The 20,842-nt window shown below is 38.8% G+C and overlaps 1 protein-coding gene across 4 annotated transcripts in view; it reads right to left on the bottom strand.

Moving 5' to 3' along the window:
• Window positions 1-20,842, bottom strand: part of LOC309398681 (uncharacterized protein) — a 161,273-nt gene that overhangs the window by 50,147 nt on the left and 90,284 nt on the right. For all 4 annotated transcript variants that reach the window (XM_081965790.1, XM_081965793.1, XM_081965791.1 and 1 more), the window contains 6 exons: window positions 18,078-18,181; window positions 14,919-15,037; window positions 14,648-14,806; window positions 13,336-13,544; window positions 11,875-11,978; window positions 8,618-8,736 (listed from right to left, as the gene is read on the bottom strand). In XM_081965790.1, the coding sequence (XP_081821916.1) occupies window positions 8,618-8,736; window positions 11,875-11,978; window positions 13,336-13,544; window positions 14,648-14,806; window positions 14,919-15,037; window positions 18,078-18,181 (814 nt within the window). The remainder of the gene's footprint in view (window positions 1-8,617; window positions 8,737-11,874; window positions 11,979-13,335; window positions 13,545-14,647; window positions 14,807-14,918; window positions 15,038-18,077; window positions 18,182-20,842) is intronic.

Below are 20,842 nucleotides of genomic sequence, written 5' to 3'. Positions count from 1 at the left end.
CCCCACAAAAAAGGAAAAAAATATTTTATTATTTGAAGCAATTTAATAATGATGTTGTTTGTCTTCAAGAGACTCATATTAGGCTGCAAGACCAGAAGTACTTAGTGAATTCAAAACTGGGAACATTTTATGCTGCCTCTGATTTGGTAAAGAAAAATGGGGTGGCGATATATATAAATAAAAGATTTTCAACTAAAGTTATAGAGGCAGATGACACTGGTAGATATATAGCAATTCAATTTGATACAGACTTCGGTTCCATTTTGGTGCTAGGAATATATGCTCCTAACCAATGCCAAGAAAGTTTTTATAAGATGCTCCATTTAAAAATTTTAGACTGGAACTTTAAGAGTATTCTAATAATGGGAGATTGGAATGGAGTGATTTCTCCAAAGATAGACAAGAGTACAAAGACGAAATTCACTACCAAATTACCAAAGGCTTTTTTTGATTTACAAGACGATTTGAAATTAAAAGATGTCTGGAGGATGCAACATCTAAATGAGATGGATTTTTCTTTCTATTCAGATAGACATAAATCCTTTTCAAGGATTGATTTTTTTTGTTAACACCGGATCTACTTCCTAAAGCCAAGAAATCCAAGATTTTCGCCAGGTCACTTAGCGATCATAGTCCGGTGTGGTTACAAATTGAATTAGGGATGAGGCCAAGAAGGTCTTGGAGAGTAAATGAAAATTTATTTAGATATGAAAAAAATGTTGATGAACTTAAAAAACACATGAAGGAATTTTTCAGTTTTAATATGAATAAGGGCACTCCCATTGAAATAGTTTGGGATGCAAGTAAAGCTTATATGCGTGGGGTCCTGAACTTTAAACACAAACAAATTAGACAGAAAAGGAGAATGGAATTGGAAGATGAAATAAAACGCAAAGAACAGCTGCTTTTAATAAACCCGAATGACCAGGCGCTCCAGATGGCGCTAAAGCTGTTGAAAGATCAATTTCAGATGCTTATAGCAGAACAAACAGCAACCAATTTGCAATTTGCTAAACATAACACCTTTGCCAACGCTAATAAACCTGGTAGATGGTTAGCATATACTTTGAGAAGGAATATGAATGACAGAATTATTGATAAAATTGAGTTTCGAGGGAAGATGGTATATCAACAAGAGTTGATTAAAAATCATTTGTGGACTATTATACTAAGCTATATGTACAGGATAATATACAGAACAAGTTAATAGATGATTTTCTGGAAGGAAAAAGGGTTGCAAAAATTTCTGTGCTTCAAAAGGCAAATTTGGAACGTCTTATAACCGCTGATGAGATCACTTTAGTTATAAATCAACTTAAATTAGCTAAGGCTCCAGGGACTGATGGTTTGACTGCAATGTATTATAAAACTTTACAACTGGAAATGATTGAATATCTTACACAACTATTTTGTAATATACAACAAGGAGGTAAAATACCTCCCTCATGGAAAGCGGCTTTTATCTCATTGATACCTAAAGATAAAGAGGGCCCTAAGAAACCAGAGGATTACAGGCCGATATCTCTTCTGAACACAGATTATAAAATATTTGCTAAAGTATTAGCCAACAGATTGATGCCGGTTATTCAAGAGATTATTCATCATGATCAAGCAGGATTTATTGAAGGCAGACATATGAAGGAGAATGTAAGGCAACTCATAGATTTAATTGACTATCTTGATAAGAATAAGCAGATCTCTGCAGTGCTGGTTTTCTTGGATGCAGAGAAGGCCTTCGATCGAGTGAATTGGAACTTTCTAACCAAGACTTTGGAAAAGATGGATATGGGACCACGATTGCGGCAGGCGATTGGAGCAATTTATCAGCAACAAAATGCACAACTTATTATTAATAGAAATTTGTCAACAACTTTCGAGATACAAAAAGGCACAAGACAAGGTTGCCCATTATCCCCATTGTTATTTATTTTAACCTTGGAAGTCTTGTTGAACGCAATTCGGGACTCAAAATCCTTAGATGGCATAGCTATCAGGCAAAAGGAATACAGAACTAGAGCATTCGCCGATGATCTGGTTGTTACCCTTTCACATCCTTTGAAATCAATAATCCAGATGAAAAATATCATAATAGAATTTGGCATGGTGTCTGGGTTTAGACTAAATCAAAACAAAACGAAAATGATGGTTAAAAACATGACAGAGACTCAAAGAAAGAGACTTGTAAGTTTAGCAGGTTTTGAAATAGTTTCTAAAGTTAAATATTTAGGAATACAAATTTCAGAATCAAACACAAAACTTTTCTCAAATAACTATGAAGTGTTGTGGCAAAAGATACAGAAAGATCTTGAAGCGTGGAAAAAGTTACAATTGTCTTTGCTTGGAAGGATCTCAGCAATTAAAATGAACATTCTACCTAGATTTATCTTTCTATTCCAGATGATTCCGGTGCTCAAGTCAGATAAAACCTTGTTAAATTGGCAAACAACATTAAATAAATTTGTTTGGAAGGAGAAAAAACCGAGAGTAAAGATGAAGATTATGCAAGATACACGTGAAAGAGGCGGCCTTAGACTCCCAAACCTTCGATTGTATTATGAAGCTGCAGTATTAACGCATGTAGCAGATTGGTTCGGGAAAACAAAAATGGAATTGCTCAATATAGAAGGCCATGATCTTGTTCTGGGATGGCATGCATATCTTTTTTATGAAGACAGGGTGGATAAAGTGTTCAACAACCATGTTCTCCGTAGTGCCTTGATGAGAATATGGAAGAAGCACCGGCCCAATTGGGATTATAAAATACCGCTTTGGTTGGATCTTGCAGACACCATGGGGATTATGAATATTAAGTCACTCGGGGGGTGTTTATATAAAGATGTGCTTATTGCTGATGGGGGCGAATGGAAGTTAAAAACTTTGGAACAGCTGTTGGAAGAAGGAATTACTTTAAATTGGTTACATTACATACAGCTTCAGAAGAGATGGGAAGAAGATCGCAGGGTCGGCTTTATGGATAAAGAAGTGGAACTGATTAAGCAGATAAAAGAGACTGGTCCAAAACAAGTTAAAAGAATATATAATGTACTGTTAGAAAGAGACTCAGAAAGTGAATTGGTTAAGGATTGTATGATTAAATGGGCTCAGAATTTTGGTGAAGTGGTTATGTTGGAAACGTGGGAAAAAATATGGGTTCAGAATGTTAAATTTACACAGTCACAGAATTTAAGGGAGAATTTTTATAAAATGTTTTACAGATGGTATTTAGATCCTAAAAAATTATCATGCATGTACCCAAATGTTCAACCAAAATGTTGGAGATGCGGGTGTCTAGATGCTACCTTTTTTCATGTATGGTGGACTTGTAACAAGGTTAAAGCTTTTTGGATAAAAATATGGTGGGTTATGCAGAATGTATTTAAGAAAAGAATACAATTCACTCCACAAATGTTTTTATTGGGTATAGTTAAGGATTTTACCAAAGGGGAAACAAAATTGGCCTTGTATATGGTTACAGCAGCTAGGTTGTTGATTGCGCAACATTGGAAAAAAGATTTTTTGCCGACAATTGATCAATGGATTCAGAAGGTGGCGGGGTTCGCTGAAATGGCAAAAATTTCAGCTTTCTTAAAAGCTCAGAAACAGGAGGATTACACACAGGAATGGGCAAAATGGATTGATTATATACAGAATAAATACCAGACTAGGAGTTATTATCTAGCCTTTAGGTAAGAATGTTTAGACCGATAGATGATCAGAGTAAATAGTATATGGGATGTTTGGAATTGTTAGAGTGGTATACAGCGGAAGTCAGGGGGGTGGGTTTGTGTGGGAGGTGGGGGAGGGTTAGGGTGGAGGGTGGGGCAATATATATGTATGAATAAATTAGAAGATGGGACTAATGAAACATTGTTAGGCTAGGAGAAATTTATATTAAGAGTTATAGATGTTAAATTAGCTTAGAAAATGATCAATGTGTTATTATTAATTTAAGAGTAATTTATATAGTTTTTGTTGGGAGGAGAGGGGTTATGAGTAATCTATTTTAAGATGGGGGGAGGGGAGGGGGTAAAGTGTTTGGTATAATATTTGAATGTGAATTTTTGCGGAGGGGTTGAGGGGGTATAGCATTTGTATGAGATTTATATTGTGTGGAGGGGGGGTGAAAAGGGGGAAAATTTGTTTGTACAAAACTCTTTTAATAAAAAAAGAAAAAAAGAAAAAAAGAAAAAAATTGGTTACAGAATTATAGCTGTCAGCTTGTACCATTTTTTTTTAGTTATCTCTAGCAATTTTTGGAACATTATATTTACTCACTTACTTATCGGCTTTCCACCTACGTAAACTAGGAATTGACCCTAACAGTTTGAGAACATGTATTTTCTTAACAGCGTTGTTATTATCCACTATTAATATTGGTACTATTTTTTTAAATATATTGTAAAAAGTAATGTCTATTGCTAGTCTATGACCATAATAAAGATATTTTCTTTTCTTTTCTTTTCTTTTCTTTTCTCTATTCTATTCTATTCTATTCTATTCTATTCTATTCTATTATTATCTTTAAAAAGGGAGACCCTGTAATCTGCAACTTCTACACTGCAGAAACATTTGGACCACACATCTTGATCAGGGTAAAGCAATAGAAGCAATTTACGTAGACTTCTGCAAAGCCTCTGATTCAGTGGTACACGACAAACTACTGTTGAAACTAAGTTCTTATGGCATCTCTGGATCCCTGCACAAGTGGATAGCCGTGTTCCTGTCAAACAGTCAACAAATAGGGAGGGCCCAGGGATTCTACTTCCTGTTTCTGTGGACGACGGACATGCTGTCCGCCGCTCGCCGTCCCGGTGGGCCCCCCCTGGTCAAGCGGGGGGCACAAGATGCCTTGTAGGGGAGTCTTGCCGAGGGGGCGGCTTGCTGGAGCCCCCTGGAGCAGCGGCGGTTGCAGGGGGCCTGCCAGCTTTGCCCTAGGCACTGGGAGGCTTTTGGGGTGTGTGCTCGCCAAGCACACTTTCATCCGGAGGAGATCGGAAGAAAATGCTTCACTTGAAGGCAACAGCAGAAATGGGGTGAGGAGGGGAACCCCCCCCCCGGGTCTTTTTTTTACTCCCTTTGAATAACTAAGTAAATGAGGATTAGCAGTATCCTTAAGACTCTTTGATCTCCACGAAGTGTTTAGATTGGAGAGGGGTTTCCCCTCCCCCCCTCTTGGAAAAGCAGCTTTACACTATCTCTCTTACAAAGAGAGAATTGGGGAAAAAATCCTTTGATATTCACTTCTTTCAAGCAATGGGCTAATGACCTTCTTTAACAATTGCGGAAGAAAGAAAGTGTGCCGATCTTAAAAGCTACGAATGAAAACTTTCTAAATGACTGTTCTCCGTTCCCTGGGGAAGGCTGAGCCAAAATGGCGTTTCTTCCCGCGTTCGTGTTGTTGTTACAAATGAACTGCCATCTCTGAAAAATCTTCTGGGCTGGAATTATAAAACCTGGGTGAACCCTAGAGGAATCTCTTTATACAATCCCTTGGATTGGGGAAAATTGAATATAATCAGAGGGGAGCTGTATTGAAGATTGATATCCCACACTGGACTTTGCCTGTCTCCTGGTCCCGCCCAGCGGTGCATCCCTACAGACGCCATTTTTTTCCTGCTTTGAACTATAACTTTTCCTGAACTTTGAAATGCCTCCAAAAAAGCCTCCACCCAAGCCAGCGTCGGCTCCATCTTCTGCTGTTTCAAGCCCGGTTCTCCCGCAAACGCAATTAACTTCCTTTTTGCAACCAAAAGCTCCTGAGAGGGAACAGCCGTCTCAAGACACATTTCACCAAATGTTTCAGACACTCTTAAAGGGACAGGATGAAATAAAAAAGCAGCTGGCGGACTTAAAGGAAGAACTCAGACAGAATCAACAACAGACTGTACAAAATAGTCAAAAAATAAATGCTTTGGAGGAGAATGCTGTAGGGGTGGGAGAAGAGATGAAGGCTTTACAAAAAAAAATGGGTTTGAGAGCTGCTTGGAAAAAATCGAATTTGAAAGGATGTCTTTTTTTCTTAGGTTTCAAAATATACCTGAAACAGAGGGTGAGGACCTAAGAGAGACTATGATAACAATGTTAGCAGACTATATCAAAAGGGATAGGCAACAGCTAGGGTGGGATATTGACCTGATATATAGAATTAATTCAGCATATGCCAGAATACACAATGTTCCAAGGGAGGTTCATGTTAAATTTTTCAGAAAAACTACAAGGGATGAGATTCTAGGAGTTCAAAGGGGGGGAACTTCTAAGATATAAGGACAAAGAAATAACCATTTTGAAACAGATACCAAAAAGAATAAGAGATAAGAGGAAGAAATTCCTCTTTATAACTAAAAAATTATATGAAAAAAAAATATCTGGTTCCGGTGGCTAATTCCAGAAGGCCTGTTGATCTTTTGGGAGGGGGCCAGAGTGAGAATTAATACAGTGGTGGAGGCAGAAGCCTTCATGGAAAAACATAAGGACCTCCTAGGTGAAACAAGAGACTGCGCACAAGACACAAAAGGTGGGGGGGGGGAGCCTTTGCTTAGCCAACAGACAGGGGAGAGGAGACAGTAATGAAACTTAGGTCACAGAAATGAATTAAAAACATATTGCAATTGCTAATATAATGAAATGTAGAAGTGATATAAAATATGGTTGAAGATGCTAAAGAATTGAGTAAAATAACTGCTAATATAAATGTAACAACGATATTTTGATATATATAAAACATGAAAGAGATGTAAGATTCCGGGGAAGTACCACCTTCCGTATGATGTAGCTGTCAAAAAAAATTTCTCCCACATTTATGTACCCTTTTCCCCAAAATACTTGGAAAAAACCAATAAAACTTTTGTTTAAAAAAAAAAACAAATAGGGAGGGCCCTATCAAATCTGGCACCAGTTAACAAAGGTGTCCCCCAGGCAGCGTTTTAAGACCCACACTATTTCTGCTTTACATCAACGACCTATCATATTAAAAGCAGCTGTGTCCTTTTCGCTGATGAGGTAAAATTATTTAACACCACTGACAATACTGCTGCCCTACAAAGTGACCTTGACAATGTGTCAGAATGGTCATGCAATTGGCAACTCCAAATTTCAAGTAATAAATGCTCTGTCCTACACATTGGCAATAACAATCAGAACACCAAATACATGTTGGGTGGAAACGATCTGGTAGGCGACCCTCACTCTGTCAAACACCTAGGAGTACTTATCTCAAACGATCTAAGTCCCAGAGCTCACTGTAACAGCATTGCCAAAAAGGCATTAAGAGTTGTTAATGTTGTGAAGCTTCTTCTCTAGTAACACTGTATTGCTAACTAGGGCATACAAAACCTTTGCCAGACCAATTCTTGAATACAGCTCATCCGCGTGGAACCGACAAACTGTATATTGGATATTAACACAATTAAGCGGGTTCAGAAGTATTTCACGAGAAGAGTATTGCACTCCTCTACTCACAATAGAATTCCCTATGCCACCAGCCTTGAAATTTTGGGCTTGGACAATCTGGAACTACATCTGATGTGGTCCAAACTAAGCATAATACATAAAATTGTCCGCTACAACATCTTGCCTATCAATGACTTCTTCAGCTTCAACCACAATAATGCATGGGCAAACAATTGATACAAACTCAAAGTGAACCACTTCAAACTCTATTGCAGAAAATACCATTTAAGCAACAGAGTGGTCAATGCCTGGAATGCTCTACTTGACTCTGTTGTTACATCCTCTAACCCTCACAGCTTCAATCTCAAACTGTCAACCTTGGACCTCAACCCATTCCTAAGAGGTCTGTAAAGGGGGCAATCATAAGTGCACCAGCATGTCTACCACCCCTGTCTTACTGTCCCCATTTATCTGTATTTACTTCTTTTGTTCATGTTTATGTTCATACTTATACTTGTTATCTTCTACATTTTTGTCAAACAAACAAACAAACAAACAAACAAACATTTGGCCACTGTCTTGTTAGTGGCTCTTCCTGTCCTTCAATGACTTACTGATGAACTTACTTAGACCTAGAAGTATATAGGTGTGTCAAGATACGCTGAGATTGGCTAGGTGCTACCATCTGCTGGATAAGTACTAGTCAAGTCCACTTCACATAGACTCACCCAAGGCAAGTGTTCTACTGAAGCACTTGTTTTAGGTGATAATAAATTGGTAATCTTGAAAGTATCACAAGATTTTTCACTGCTCTTGCAGACACAGGTGGTTAAGAATGGCATCTAGGCTAGTGAATAAGCTCTGGAAGGAGGTACAGAGATCTCCAACTCTTTCCTGCATACTAGTATAAAATTTTGCAAGCTAAAACTTGGGTGAGAAGGATGGAAACAGCTTATGTGGCTGTTTCACCTGTTTCACCTCATTAACTGTGAAGACAACTGAAAGAGAAGGACTCCTTGCCTGTAATCTTAAAACACATCAGCAGAATTGGGAAGGATGGTTGGATAATAATTCCGAAGACTGTTTGAATGAAATTGGCTCAAAAGTCACTGTAACAGAAAGATGGGCAGCATATAAATTTAATAATAAAAAACAAATAAAAACCCCTATTGATGTTTTTATTGACAAGGAACCAGGTTTAGACTCCCGCAGATCACAAAATTCTCACCCCGTGGAAGTTGCTTTTTAGTGCAGTGAAATCTGAGTATGAGCCATAAATGGTGAAGGGTCCAAAGAATCTTGTCAGCCATTGTCTGTCTGTGAAGATCTCCTGTGCACAAGCAGAGTCTATGGCAAAGAGAAAGCAGTCAAGAATCCAGATGTTTGTGGAAACAATTACTTATCATACCAGGTTATCACTAACATCCAACTTGCCAGATTGTGTTCGATTTCAGCTTCCACACTTGTCTAGCTGGCTAGCAAAGCATGTTGAAAGTTGAAGTACAAAACGTTTGTTATCTAAGAATAAATCCTAAAGTTAGGAAAGCTACAGCTGGGACAAAAACTTCTGAAAGTGCTTAAGGGCAGAGCCTTTAGTAGATTGGAACACAGCTTCTGTGCTACAGCTACATAAGGAATTTGTCTGCTTGGCATTAACCTACCCCATGATATGTTAGATCATTTGGGGTAATTTCAACTCTCAGTATTGTGCTGCCAGAAAGGTCATTTCTGAGAATTGAAGCTCACTAAAGATGGCAACATAAACTAGAAATCCTAGTCCTCTTCCCTAACCATTGTAAGGTAGAGTAAGATAGCATGACAAAGCCCCAAAGAATGCAAGAAGCCCACCTACCTCAACCCCATTTTGTCAGCCACCTCAGAAACATGCTGCTGTCACTGAAGTTTCTGAGTATCAAATAAACTGAGACCTTCTTTCCTGCAGCCTGCCTCCATTTTATTTCCAGCATCTTTCTCCCAGCTTGGAACCAGACCAGATTTTTCATCAAATAATATGTTGTATATAAATTGAGTACATAGTGCCCACAGCCCCTATCTGAAGGATATGGATGGTTACGAAACAGGAAAAAATAATTAATTAATTTCTTCAGGACGTAAGAGTTAAAATGTGCAAAACATTTGGGGCATATACCTTTTGGCACATCTGATTAGATTTATTTGATGTTTGGGTTATCTTTTTTTCTTTTTTTCTTTTTTGTACACTTTTTGTTACTTATATATGTTATTCTGTTTCCTTTGTTTTGTATTTTGTTCTTGTTGATAAAGCATAATATATACAAGAATCAAGTATAAGAATAGTTTATTTTGTGCATAGACATCCATGGAATTATTTTTAAAAAGTCCATAGAGTGAACACAGATGCATGATATTCCCGCCACTCCAAAAAACCAACTGGGACTTCAATTATGCAACCATGACTGCCATCTTGCCTGGAATGGCCCTCTTTTGTGGTTTGTACCTAAACTGGAACCGAGGTGTTTCTAAATTTCGCTCTTTATAAGGAAAGAAGTGGGGATATTTCATTCCATTTAGGAGCCAAAATGCCTGATGTGATGAGGTGGGGTGGGTTAGGGTTAGGTGGGGGAGAACAGGAGCAAAAATCCAAGGCTTGGGGCTTTGTTCCTGATGGTGTAGGCAGATTTTGGCAGTGACAGTGTTGAATGAGGTGGGGGAATGGATAGGAGTAAAGGGGGAAAGCTGGTACACAGCCTCTGCAGAGGAAGACAACCCTAACCTTATTTCCTAACTGTACAAATTCACTCCTGGCTCATCCAGGATATTGTTTTGGCTGAATCATAGACTGCTTGGTTGAAATTTCAGGAAAGGAGTTTCAAACTTCAGATTTCTGGTAGCAAAAGCTGTTAGAACTGTTGGGAGAAATGTCCTTCTGGGTTCAGCTCCAAGTGGGGAAAAAGACACTGGAGACATGGAGGCTACTTGGAAAGCTGAATTAATGGCGGACAGGACCACATGGTTTGAGTCCTGAACAGAAAAGTTGATCACATGCTTCAAGGTTGGGTGAAGAAGAAGAAAGAGCCAGAAGGGCTGGAAGTTCCTGACTTTATACTCTCTGTTCGGCCCCACCTCTCAGTTTCCTGTTCCTGTGTAAGAAATGCACTCTGATTGGTTGTCAGACTCCTATGGGGCCAAGTTTGAGTTTCCAGATGCCATTTGGTGAGTTTCTGTGGAAGGCTAATACTATCATGCCTTAAGCCCATCACTTGGAGCTGAAGGGGAGAACTCTTTATTATGTAGAATTAAGGTGACCAACCGTCCTCCTTTAGGGAGGACAGTCCTTCTTTTGTAAATTCTGTCCTCCCTCGAAAAGTGTCCTCCTAAATGTCCTCCTTTTCGATGCTAGACATTAAAGAAATGCTAGACATTAAAATAGACAACAATTGTCTCTTTGAAGAAATTAGAAGACTGAATGTATATTTAAATTCTGAAAAATTAATACAATGGGAAAATCAACATGTTGAAATTGATAAAAGATGGGTGGATATTTTCAGCCATTTCAAAAATGAACATATTCCATGTGAACATTTATTTATACTTGTTCAATTTACGTTGTGCTGCCCTGGAACTAATGCAGCAGTTGAAAGAGTTTTTTTCAATTGCCAATGATTTTTCGACAAGTGAGAAATCGAGATTGAATGTTGATACTCTAGCTGCAGCACTTGCCGTAAAATTCAATATGAAGGATATTTCTTGTTCAGATATTTCCAATATATTGTTAGAAAATGATACATTGACAAAAAATATTAATTCAATGGAAAAGTACTCATTTAAATAATAATTAACAGGCATGTAAGCATAATTACAATATAAAATGTTGCAAATGTTTTAATTATGCATATATCATATTTTAGTGTATTATTGTTGCAATGAATAAAATATTTCTTTTATTTACGATATATTTTTTCCAATTTATTTGTCCTCCTTTTCATTGTAAAAAAGTTGGTCACCTTAGTAGAATAGACTGGCTTGGGCATCTTAAGGAAAGTGGGGCTATTAAGAGTGAGTCTGTTTCCTGCCTAAAAACATGTTTCTCCATTTCTGATCCAGGGGACATGCAATATTCTGCCTTTTCAATATTCCCTAGGATATTTCATTTTTCTAGGAGAGGTGTGGATGCTAACTTCCTACAGAACCTTTAACCCTTGGAATTTTTTGTTTCAAAGGAGGGCGGCTGGTTTAGTGGACTTTTGCACTGAGCTTGTACACTTGAATCAGAAGATTTATGGGAATCTTTAAAATTTACATAATCCACAATTTAAGACCCAGCAACATTTAAAAACAGATGGCACATACATCACCCATCCAAAATCTGAAGACTTGCATTCAATTTGATTTAATAATAAACATTTAGTCTCCTTCAAGCAGAGCATCTTTGATAAATCACCTCAGATATTTGAAGAATAAAAACTCTTATATCTGGAAGATTGAGTGGATCAAATATTTGTTCACCTGAATTTTGTACATGGAAATGGAGAACCCGCTTTATAAAAGAGTATATATCTTCAGAGTTTTCAAATGTGTTGTTGCCCTGGTGGTCCTTTAAAGTGCTCACTCTGCAAAATCATGAAGGAAAAAATATTTTCTTTAGATTTGAATGTAAATGAATCAAATTTTGCCATCTTGAACTTACACACAAATTGAAATATAACTATAGTTTGAAGTGCCATATATTTCTGAAGTTTTCAATGCATTTACTAATTAAAATCTAATTAAAGGCATGTATACCTACATACATAAAACTGCAGTACTTGTATCATGCACCAGTCCTGACAATAAGACAATAAGATAAAACACTGAGCACAAAAAGAAAATAAATAAAAGGAAAGGTGCCTAAAAATAACCCAGAGTCAAAAGCAGGTTCAAAGAAAAAGACAAAATTAATAATGGTGGGAAACATCTCTTTCTCTGAAAGAGGGCATTACAAATAGTGCAGCCTCCATTTAGAAGGCTTGTCCCCTAGTCAAAGTCAGGGAGCCTCAACAGATGCCCTCTAGAGATCTTGATTGCACGACTCTGTCCTAGTGGTCTATGGCACACAGGGTTTTAAAGTTAATAGTCAATACCTTAAATCTGGCCCAGAAGGACGCTGGCAACAAATGCAGTAATTTGTTGTTTTTCTTTGCTAGAGTGGGATACTCATCCAAACATTTAGTCATTACTTTCTGCACCATCTGTACCTTTTGGTCGTTTCCAAAGGTAGTTCCACATGCAGAACATTATATGCCGTTTGTAATTTATTTGTGACACCCATGTAAAAGTGTATTATATTACGTATATTATTTGCAAGGATTAAGTATATTAGATAACATTGATGAGAAAAAAACATATACCTTTGGAAGAGTTGTGCACTAAATGATATACACATCTTAGCACAAATTTGGAAAGGCATGCCCATGCTTGATAAACTGAATTTGACAAGTTCACAAAAAGGAGGAACTATAAGAAAAACAACTTTACCTATTTGTAGATTAAAAAATGCTACCCAATTATTATTAATAGCATTCCCATATGGTTGGTTCCAAGTTGTTGGAGGTTATTATAACAGAATAAAAGAGTTGGAAGGGAGTTTGGAGGCTCTAGCCTAGTCCAATCTCTGCTCAAGCAGGAGACCATATGCTATTCCACATAAGTGGCTGTCCAGTCTCTTCTTAAAAGCCTCCAGTGATGGAGCTTCCACAACTTCTGGAGGCAAGCTGTTCCATTGGTTAATTGTTCTCACTGATAGGAAATTTCTCATTAGTTGTAGGTTGCTTCTCTTTTTGATTAGTTTCCCATCATTATTTCTTGTCCTGTTTTCTGGTGTTTTGGAAAATAGTTTGACCATCCTGCCTTTGTAGGAGCCCCTCAAATATTGGAATAGTATTATTTGAGGAAATATACTTTGGATGAAAGGCACAGAATTGTACGTACATGGCTGCAAGGGAATCACAACTCAGGTCACTAGGTAGGAAACCAAGATTCTGGGCATTCAGGCTACTCAGGAAAAAGTGGAGCCGTTGTCCAAACCATGTGTCGTAATCTGCTGGGGTGAAGAGGTGGATGAGGCCACTCAAGTGACAGAAAATCTCATTTAGGATGAACCGCCTCATCTCCAAGTGGGGCAGTAGTGATAGATGACGCTTGGAGAACAAAGAAGAAAACACAATCTTAGGATGTTTCTTCCCAGCCAACAATTGTTGAGCAGAATTCCTTGAAACAGAAGTGTATTACTTTGAGAAGACACTGAGCATCCACAGAGGATTAGAAAACTCATTGTGAACATGAGAAATGATTGAAACCCTGCCTTTTCATGTACCTCTTAAAAGGGGTGAGGCACCACTCATCCAGATGTGGCTGCCATCTTAACTTTTGCAACACTCTCCCCCAACCCATGGCCATCCTACAACTGAGTGAAGGTGGCCCTTGTTATTAGCAGTCTTGTTCTAGACCTCTCTCCATGAAGGAGCTCATACCTCCCTTAAGGTGACATGTGTGGGATGCATTACCTCTTCTCCAAGATGGTATCCAGACCAAAATGTTCAGATCAAATTGAAATATTCAAGACTCATAGGATTCTGCTCTTTGGTCCCCAGAATTACATCATATTGTAACATTTGATTTTCCCAGTAGATTTGAAACAGCAGCTTTTAGGCATAAAGCCATCTAAATAGCTAAAAGCATCCAAGTCAATTGAATCTGATTCAGAAAGTTAACCCAATTTAAAGCTTAAGTTGGCACGCCTTCAGACTGAATAGCCAAATCAAGAGCCTAAATAATTGTAAAGGCACAATGAACAAGATAAGAATTATGGACTTCAATAAGGCATTTTAATGCACGAATTAAGTTATAAAGTACACAACCTTGGAAACTGTGATAGGAATTTCCAGCCCTCTTGTGCAAGTGAATTTGTTAAAAGAGAGTCTTTGAACAATTAGAATCTTTTTTACAGCAGGGACTGTGTTGCCATTTATGAAATAAGTGAACTACAAATTTATAAAGATTTTTCAGATTACTCTGGAGGATTCGTGACTCTTACCCAGACTAAATAGCCAAACCAAATTGGAGGACTAAGTTCCTTCCATTGCAGTTTATCCCCTCCAACAACATGACACAGGTGTCAATGAAATTTAGTCCTGTCCCTGTCCCCTTATCATGAAGTTACTGAGGGACTGTGAAAAGAAGGAAACTGTCTGTGTGTATGTGTGTGTGTGTGTGTGTGTGTGTAAGTGTGTGTATGTCTGACCTGCTTGGCAGCAGCATTGAAAGCATCCATAAACTCTGCAATATCCTGTGACTCAAGAGCCCCAAAGACCTTCCGGGCTTTGTCTGTGTCACGCAGAACACCACCTCCTAATGTGTAGTCAGCCAATTGCCATGGCGAGAGACCTGCCACTGCATCCAGCTGTGGAAACAAATTAATGTGATTTTAAATGGAAGAAATTTAAGACTGAACCCGATATCCTTTCCAGCCTCCCTCCTTTTTCGTCTCCTCCTTTAGCCAATGCTTTATTTACTGCATTAAAATCTGGATTCAGGCCAACCAGGTCTTGATAAGTGGCTAATTTGCTGAAGCGTTTAAAATTGGCATTTAACCAGTCCAAGCTGCTCCGGGTATTTTCAATGCAAGGATCACCTGCAAAGACAAAAGGCAGCATCAGAAAAATGGGGTGATGCTTCTGTGGGCCTGTGAATTAGAGGGCTAAAAGGGGAGCAGATGTGGGATTACTTCTCACAGAGCATGCAATTAAGAACCACACCTCTTACTTTTTCAACATTTAAAATAAAAATCATTTTTCTAAATTTCTCAAAGCTTCTTGTCTTCCCCCCACCCTTCTCTTTTCAATAGGGGATCTCTATAGATATTAAAATGGTAGACACAAGCTAGGTTTAGGTGAGAAATTTGTGTTCTTTGTATACATAAATTTAAATTTAGTTATTTGAAATACCCTGAGTTCTGGAATTCAGTTTGCCAAAACTGTAACAGAGGGAAGTCTTCATCAAAAGGCACATGCAGTGTTCATGACAACATTGTGTTTCATTTGAAAAAATATTTAGCAAAAAAATGAGGCAAAATTGAAAAGCAAACATGCATGTATTAGGAAAGTGATTTCAGGACAAATTTCAGGACAAATATTTTAAAAAAAGCATTCTCAAGTATGAAGTATCAAATTTATCAGACAAAAAAAGAGGAATTGTGTAAGGAATCAAAATTGGTATATCTCTTATTCTATAGCAAAATGCAGATTTAAAACAGTTTTAAATTGTATTGTGTTAATAGTTTAGCATATTACTAATTTATTAAAAACAAGTTTAAAAAAATGTCCCAGTTAAATGGTATAAAAATGTATGAAAAAGTAAAAGAAGAACATCACAAAGAAGCTGCATTTATGAAGACCAGAAGGCTTTTTCACTCCCACCCCCAAATAAATTACACTGACTACAACTAGGGGAGACAAAACTCATGATCAACTCTTCAAATGTATGTAGATAACACATGTATCATATGGAATCCAAGAGGAAGAAGTCAAAAAGTGGTACAACCCTGCAATCAAAGTCAGATTTCTAACATGCTGCTAGTAAAACCAACCCCCCCCCCCGCTCCCCCTGAAAAGTGGGTTTTGTCTTGACTTTTTAAACACCTCCCTGTGAGAATGTCTAAGGCCCTGATGGCGAACCTTGAGCCATTTGTTAGGGCAAGTGAGGCGTTGCCTTGTCAGCCAGCTGACATCGGCCTTAATTTTCAGCCATTTTTCACCGGTATGCCGGAACGTTTTCCTGGTTGCCTGTAGGGCAGTTTTTCATCCTCCGGAGACTTCAGGGAAGCCTCTGGAGAGTCTCCAAGGGGGGGGGGGTGAGCCGTTTTCGCCCTCCCCAGGCTCCTAGAAAGCCTCTGGAGCTTCTGGGGAGGGCGAAAAATGGGTCCATAGTGTGCTAAAAGCAGGGGGAGGGTGGGGGTCGTGCGCACATGTGGGGGGGGGTGTCACGCGCATAGAATTATGGGTGTGGGCATGCCCACGCATGACCCCCCTGCCCCTCCCCCGCTTTTGGCACGCAATGGCAAAAAGGTTAGCCATCACTGCTCTAAGGCATCTGTGGAAGCATAAGATATTCTGTTCTGACATTAAGTTTGACAGTGCCCATCCAATGGAAGTGACATTGGACTCTTAATAAAGCATTTTCACAAATTTAGAGGTTGTCTCCACAAGAACGGCTTCCATTTGAAGCAAAGAAATATTTTTTCTGTTTTAAAAAAGCAACTGACAGCACATAGCATTCTTGATAACTTTTGAGCTGCTTGTGAGAGCCAATTTCTTTATAAAGTATAAAGGGGTTTCTTTATACATAGTCCTTGTTTAACAAATGCTTTGTTTAGTGATTGCTCTAACTTATAATGGTGCTGAAAAAGTAACTTTATGACCAGTTCTCACATTACAACTGTCACTATGCCCTGTGGTCACATGATTGCCATTTGTATGCTTCACAACATGAAGACTCAATGGAGAAGTCGGTAATAAAATTGCAAGTCACATCATGCAATATGTCACAATGACCTGCAGAAGAAGTGAGGTTGTAAGCAGTTGGCGATGAAATTCCTGGTCCCAAATGCGGCTGTTAAATGCGACTATCTATATAAGGAGAAGTATTTAACCACACGTCTATGGAGAGTCTCTGTCATCCAGTCCTGGTTATCCTAAAGGGGTTATTAAGAGGCTACTAGACTCTCTGGTTTTCTTTCGAATATGTTTCGCTTCTCATCCAAGAAGCTTCTTTAGTTCTGAGCCTGACTCTGTGGCTGTGAGGAGACCTACAATTGGTAGCTGTGCTGGTGGTTACTGCAAAGTTCAGTCCTTTGGCCAAATTATTTTCTGTTTGGGTTAGCTCTCTGTCAGACAGATTTCTCACCCATCGATCAGTTTGCTGAGACATGTCCCTGTCCACCTGGGTTGGTTCTTCTGTTCTGTGTGTGTTTTTGTCGTCTAAGCTATAGTATACGATAACAAATTTGCCTTTCTGTCATTCTTTGCTCTTGTTGTGTTGTGCTAGTTGCCCCTTCTTTGTAAATTCTGTGACATGTTTCAATACTTCTGTTGGTAGAAGTGATTTCAGCTCTTGGGGTTTGTGTTCAAAATCTCAATTGTAAAATTAATTTGTCTTATTTTTTCATTGAGAAGTTGGAGCTGTGCTTTCTGCAGGATTTTCCCCCCGTGTCCCTTCATTGTTGAACACAGGTGCAGACTGTTGGGGATGAGTCTGTGTTGTCTTGCATTTCAAAATGCAGTGCAAATGGTTCCTGTAGTCTGCAATTTTTCTGGAAAGCCGTTCATCATCATCACACCATTTGAAGGGGGTTTCATCCCAAAGTGCATAGCTAAATGTCTGCTAAATGTCTGTGGAGATTCTCAATCATCCCTGGTTGTCATGATTGTCCTAAATGTGCTTTTTCAAGAGGCAGAGCTGAAGAAGCTTCTTGGATGAGAAGTGAAACATCTTCAAAGAAAAACAAGACAGTCCTGTTGCCTCTTGAAAAAACACCTTTGGGATGATTTAAGCATACATGTTTGAAGTAGTGCAGTCCAAGCTTGTTCTCTATGCTGTTAAGTCCATCCTGAGTTCTATCTGATTTGCTTTTTATTATAGTAGCTCTTTAAAAAAAAGAAAATTGTAGTTCTTACCTCCTTGAGAAATCTTGGAAGTCAAATAGTCTATGGCAAACTTGTAAACATCTTGACAATTTTCTGGTGACATCTGTGAGAAACTCCTATCCAAGCCAGCCATTCTGAGCAGGGAGAAAAAGAGGAAACAGAGTAAATCTTTATGGTAGTAAATGTGGGTCTGGGGGCAAATTTATGGTGAAAGGGAGAATGTTGACTCCTAGATTTGGATATAGAACTCAGAAAAAAGAGTTAGAATTTATTAATAATTACAATAATATTATCACCAATGGGATACTAACTTGATATGGTTGTGGGGCATGTGTCCTCTGAGGTAGGTGAGAGCTAGCCAGAGTGCTAGCCAGCAACCATAACTGGACAGATCTCAGCAGAGGACTATTCTATTATCCTATCCTATCCTATCCTATCCTATCCTATCCTATCCTATCCTCTTATTCTATTTCCTTGTTCTATTCTATTTCCTTATTCTATTCTATTCTATTCTATTCTATTCTATTCTATTCTATTCCTGATTATATTCCATTCCATTCGTCAAGAGAATGAAGAATATTTTAAAGTTGAAACTCAGTAGAGGAAATACCATCAAGGCAAATTAATACCTGGCAATTCCAGTCATTAGATACACTGATGGAACAGAGGATTGGACTCAAGCAGTTCTATGTATAGGAAGACCAGAAAAATAATGACAATGAATTATGGCCTTCATCTTCATAGCGATGTTGACAGGCTTTACATCACAAGGAAAATAGGAGGGTGTGTAATGTTGCAAATACATCAGATAACTGAAGAAGAAAGAAGAGCATTGGAAGAATATATGAAGGACAGTAAAGATATAGTGACCACCAGGAAGGCTTTCTGAGTACTGGAGAAATTAAACTGGCCTACAAGAAAGAGCAAACGAAGGACAGAATGGGAAGACAAAGTATTACATGGCCAGAACATTAAAAAAAATAGGCTAAGGCAATAATAACAAGATTTTGCAATGGCTAAAAGTAGGAAATTTGAAGAAAGACGTGGAGGGGCTAATTCTAGCTGCACAAGACCAAGCCTTAAGGACAAATGCATACAAAGTCAGAACTGAGAAGGCAGCTAGAGATAGCAAGTGAGCCTTTGCAAAGAAGCTGAAGAAAAACAGTGGATCACTTGGTTAACTGTTATAAGACGATCGTACAGACTGACTACAAGCAAGGGCATGACAAAGTAGCAACAATTTCCAATTACATTGGAAGATCTGCAAGAAATGCCATTTGCTTGCAAGCAAGAACTAATGGGACCATAAAATAGAGAAGGTAATAGAAAATTAAGAAGCTAAAGTATTTTGAGTCTTTAGAATTCAAACGGACATAATACGCCCGAGAACAATTCACTACCTCAGAATTACAGGATTCTATCTGACATTTTCGTCGAAAATGAGTTAAGAGTATGACAAGGTTCTATATACCATGACTTAATTTTTTAACAACTTATTGCATAAAATTTCTAGAATTGCCAAAAATAACAAAAATACAAGGTTCTATTTACACTATCGCACAAAAACTCAGAACTACAGAGTTTTATTTGCAGCAGCTAATTGTAGCGCTTGGCTGTATTGCAAAGACAATCTCAACCTTACACGGGAAAAGACCCGAATACAACAAAACCAGGGCCTGCATTGCAATAGTGAATGATATAGTCTTAAAGCACAGAATAGTCACTCATTTTCAATTAAAGTTCCATATCCGATTGGTCATCTTCAGTTTCTGGAACATATTCGGATCCACTTGGTTCATATAAGTCTGAACTTGCTTCCATATTGTGGAAAAGAGACATTATTTCAGTATTCACTAGGCGCTGCAGGCTCCATCCTTGCTCCATCACATGGGAGCAGCCAAGCGCTTAAAATCTTAAAATTTTTAAACCCACAGCTTGAAGATGGCAGGTGAGATCCTGCCGAAACGTTGCAAAGACAATCTCAACCTTACACGGGAAAAGACCCGAATACAACAAAACCAGCATATATATATATATATGTCTTTGGTTGTTCGGGTTTTCTCCCGTGTAGAATTGGAAGTATCTTCACGACGTTTCGATGAAGTCTCATTCATCATCTTCAGGCTGGTGCTTCCGGCTTGGTGCTTCCGGCTTGGTGCTTCCAGGAGCAATGTGAGATCTCAGCCGGTTCCTCCTTTTAACTGCCAGTGGGGGTTTGTGCTGATTGGGTGGGAGCTTGGCTGCATTCTGATTGGGTGGAGGTGTATTCTGATTGGTAGGGGGCTTGGCTGTGTTCTGATTGGATGGGGGTTTGGCTGTGCTCTGATTGGATGGGGGCGTGTTCTGTTTGGGTGGGGGCCTGGTTGTGCTTGTGTTAGTCTGAGTTGCAGAGGTATTTGAGCTGGTGAGCTGCTTTACTGTTGTTTGGCTTCGCGTTTGCGGTCGTGCCACATCTCCACTCGTTTGTGGTTGTGCCACATCTCCACTCGCGTTTGCGGTCGTGCCAAGACTCCACTTACAAACCCCTAAGCACGGATCCCACCACCTACTTAGAAAAAACCACCAAAACCAAAATAAAAGCCTCCCCCATCAGCGAAGAGATTCAGCAAAGAATCATTCCCAGAGAAAAATCATCCAGATGCCCTAAGCTCTATGGTCTCCCCAAGATACACAAAGAAGGAACCCCACTCAGACCCATAGTCAGCTCCATAGGCTCACCTCTACAAAACCTAGCCAAATTTCTCGCCAAAAAACTACAGCCCTATGCAGAATCCATCACCTCACACGTAAAAAAC

The sequence above is a fragment of the Natrix helvetica genome, assembly GCF_964273705.1.
Source record: "Natrix helvetica genome assembly, chromosome: 13".
Lineage (NCBI taxonomy): Eukaryota > Metazoa > Chordata > Lepidosauria > Squamata > Natricidae > Natrix > Natrix helvetica.
Note: the sequence above shows the minus strand (reverse complement) of the source record. Positions and strands in the feature narration are given on the sequence as shown.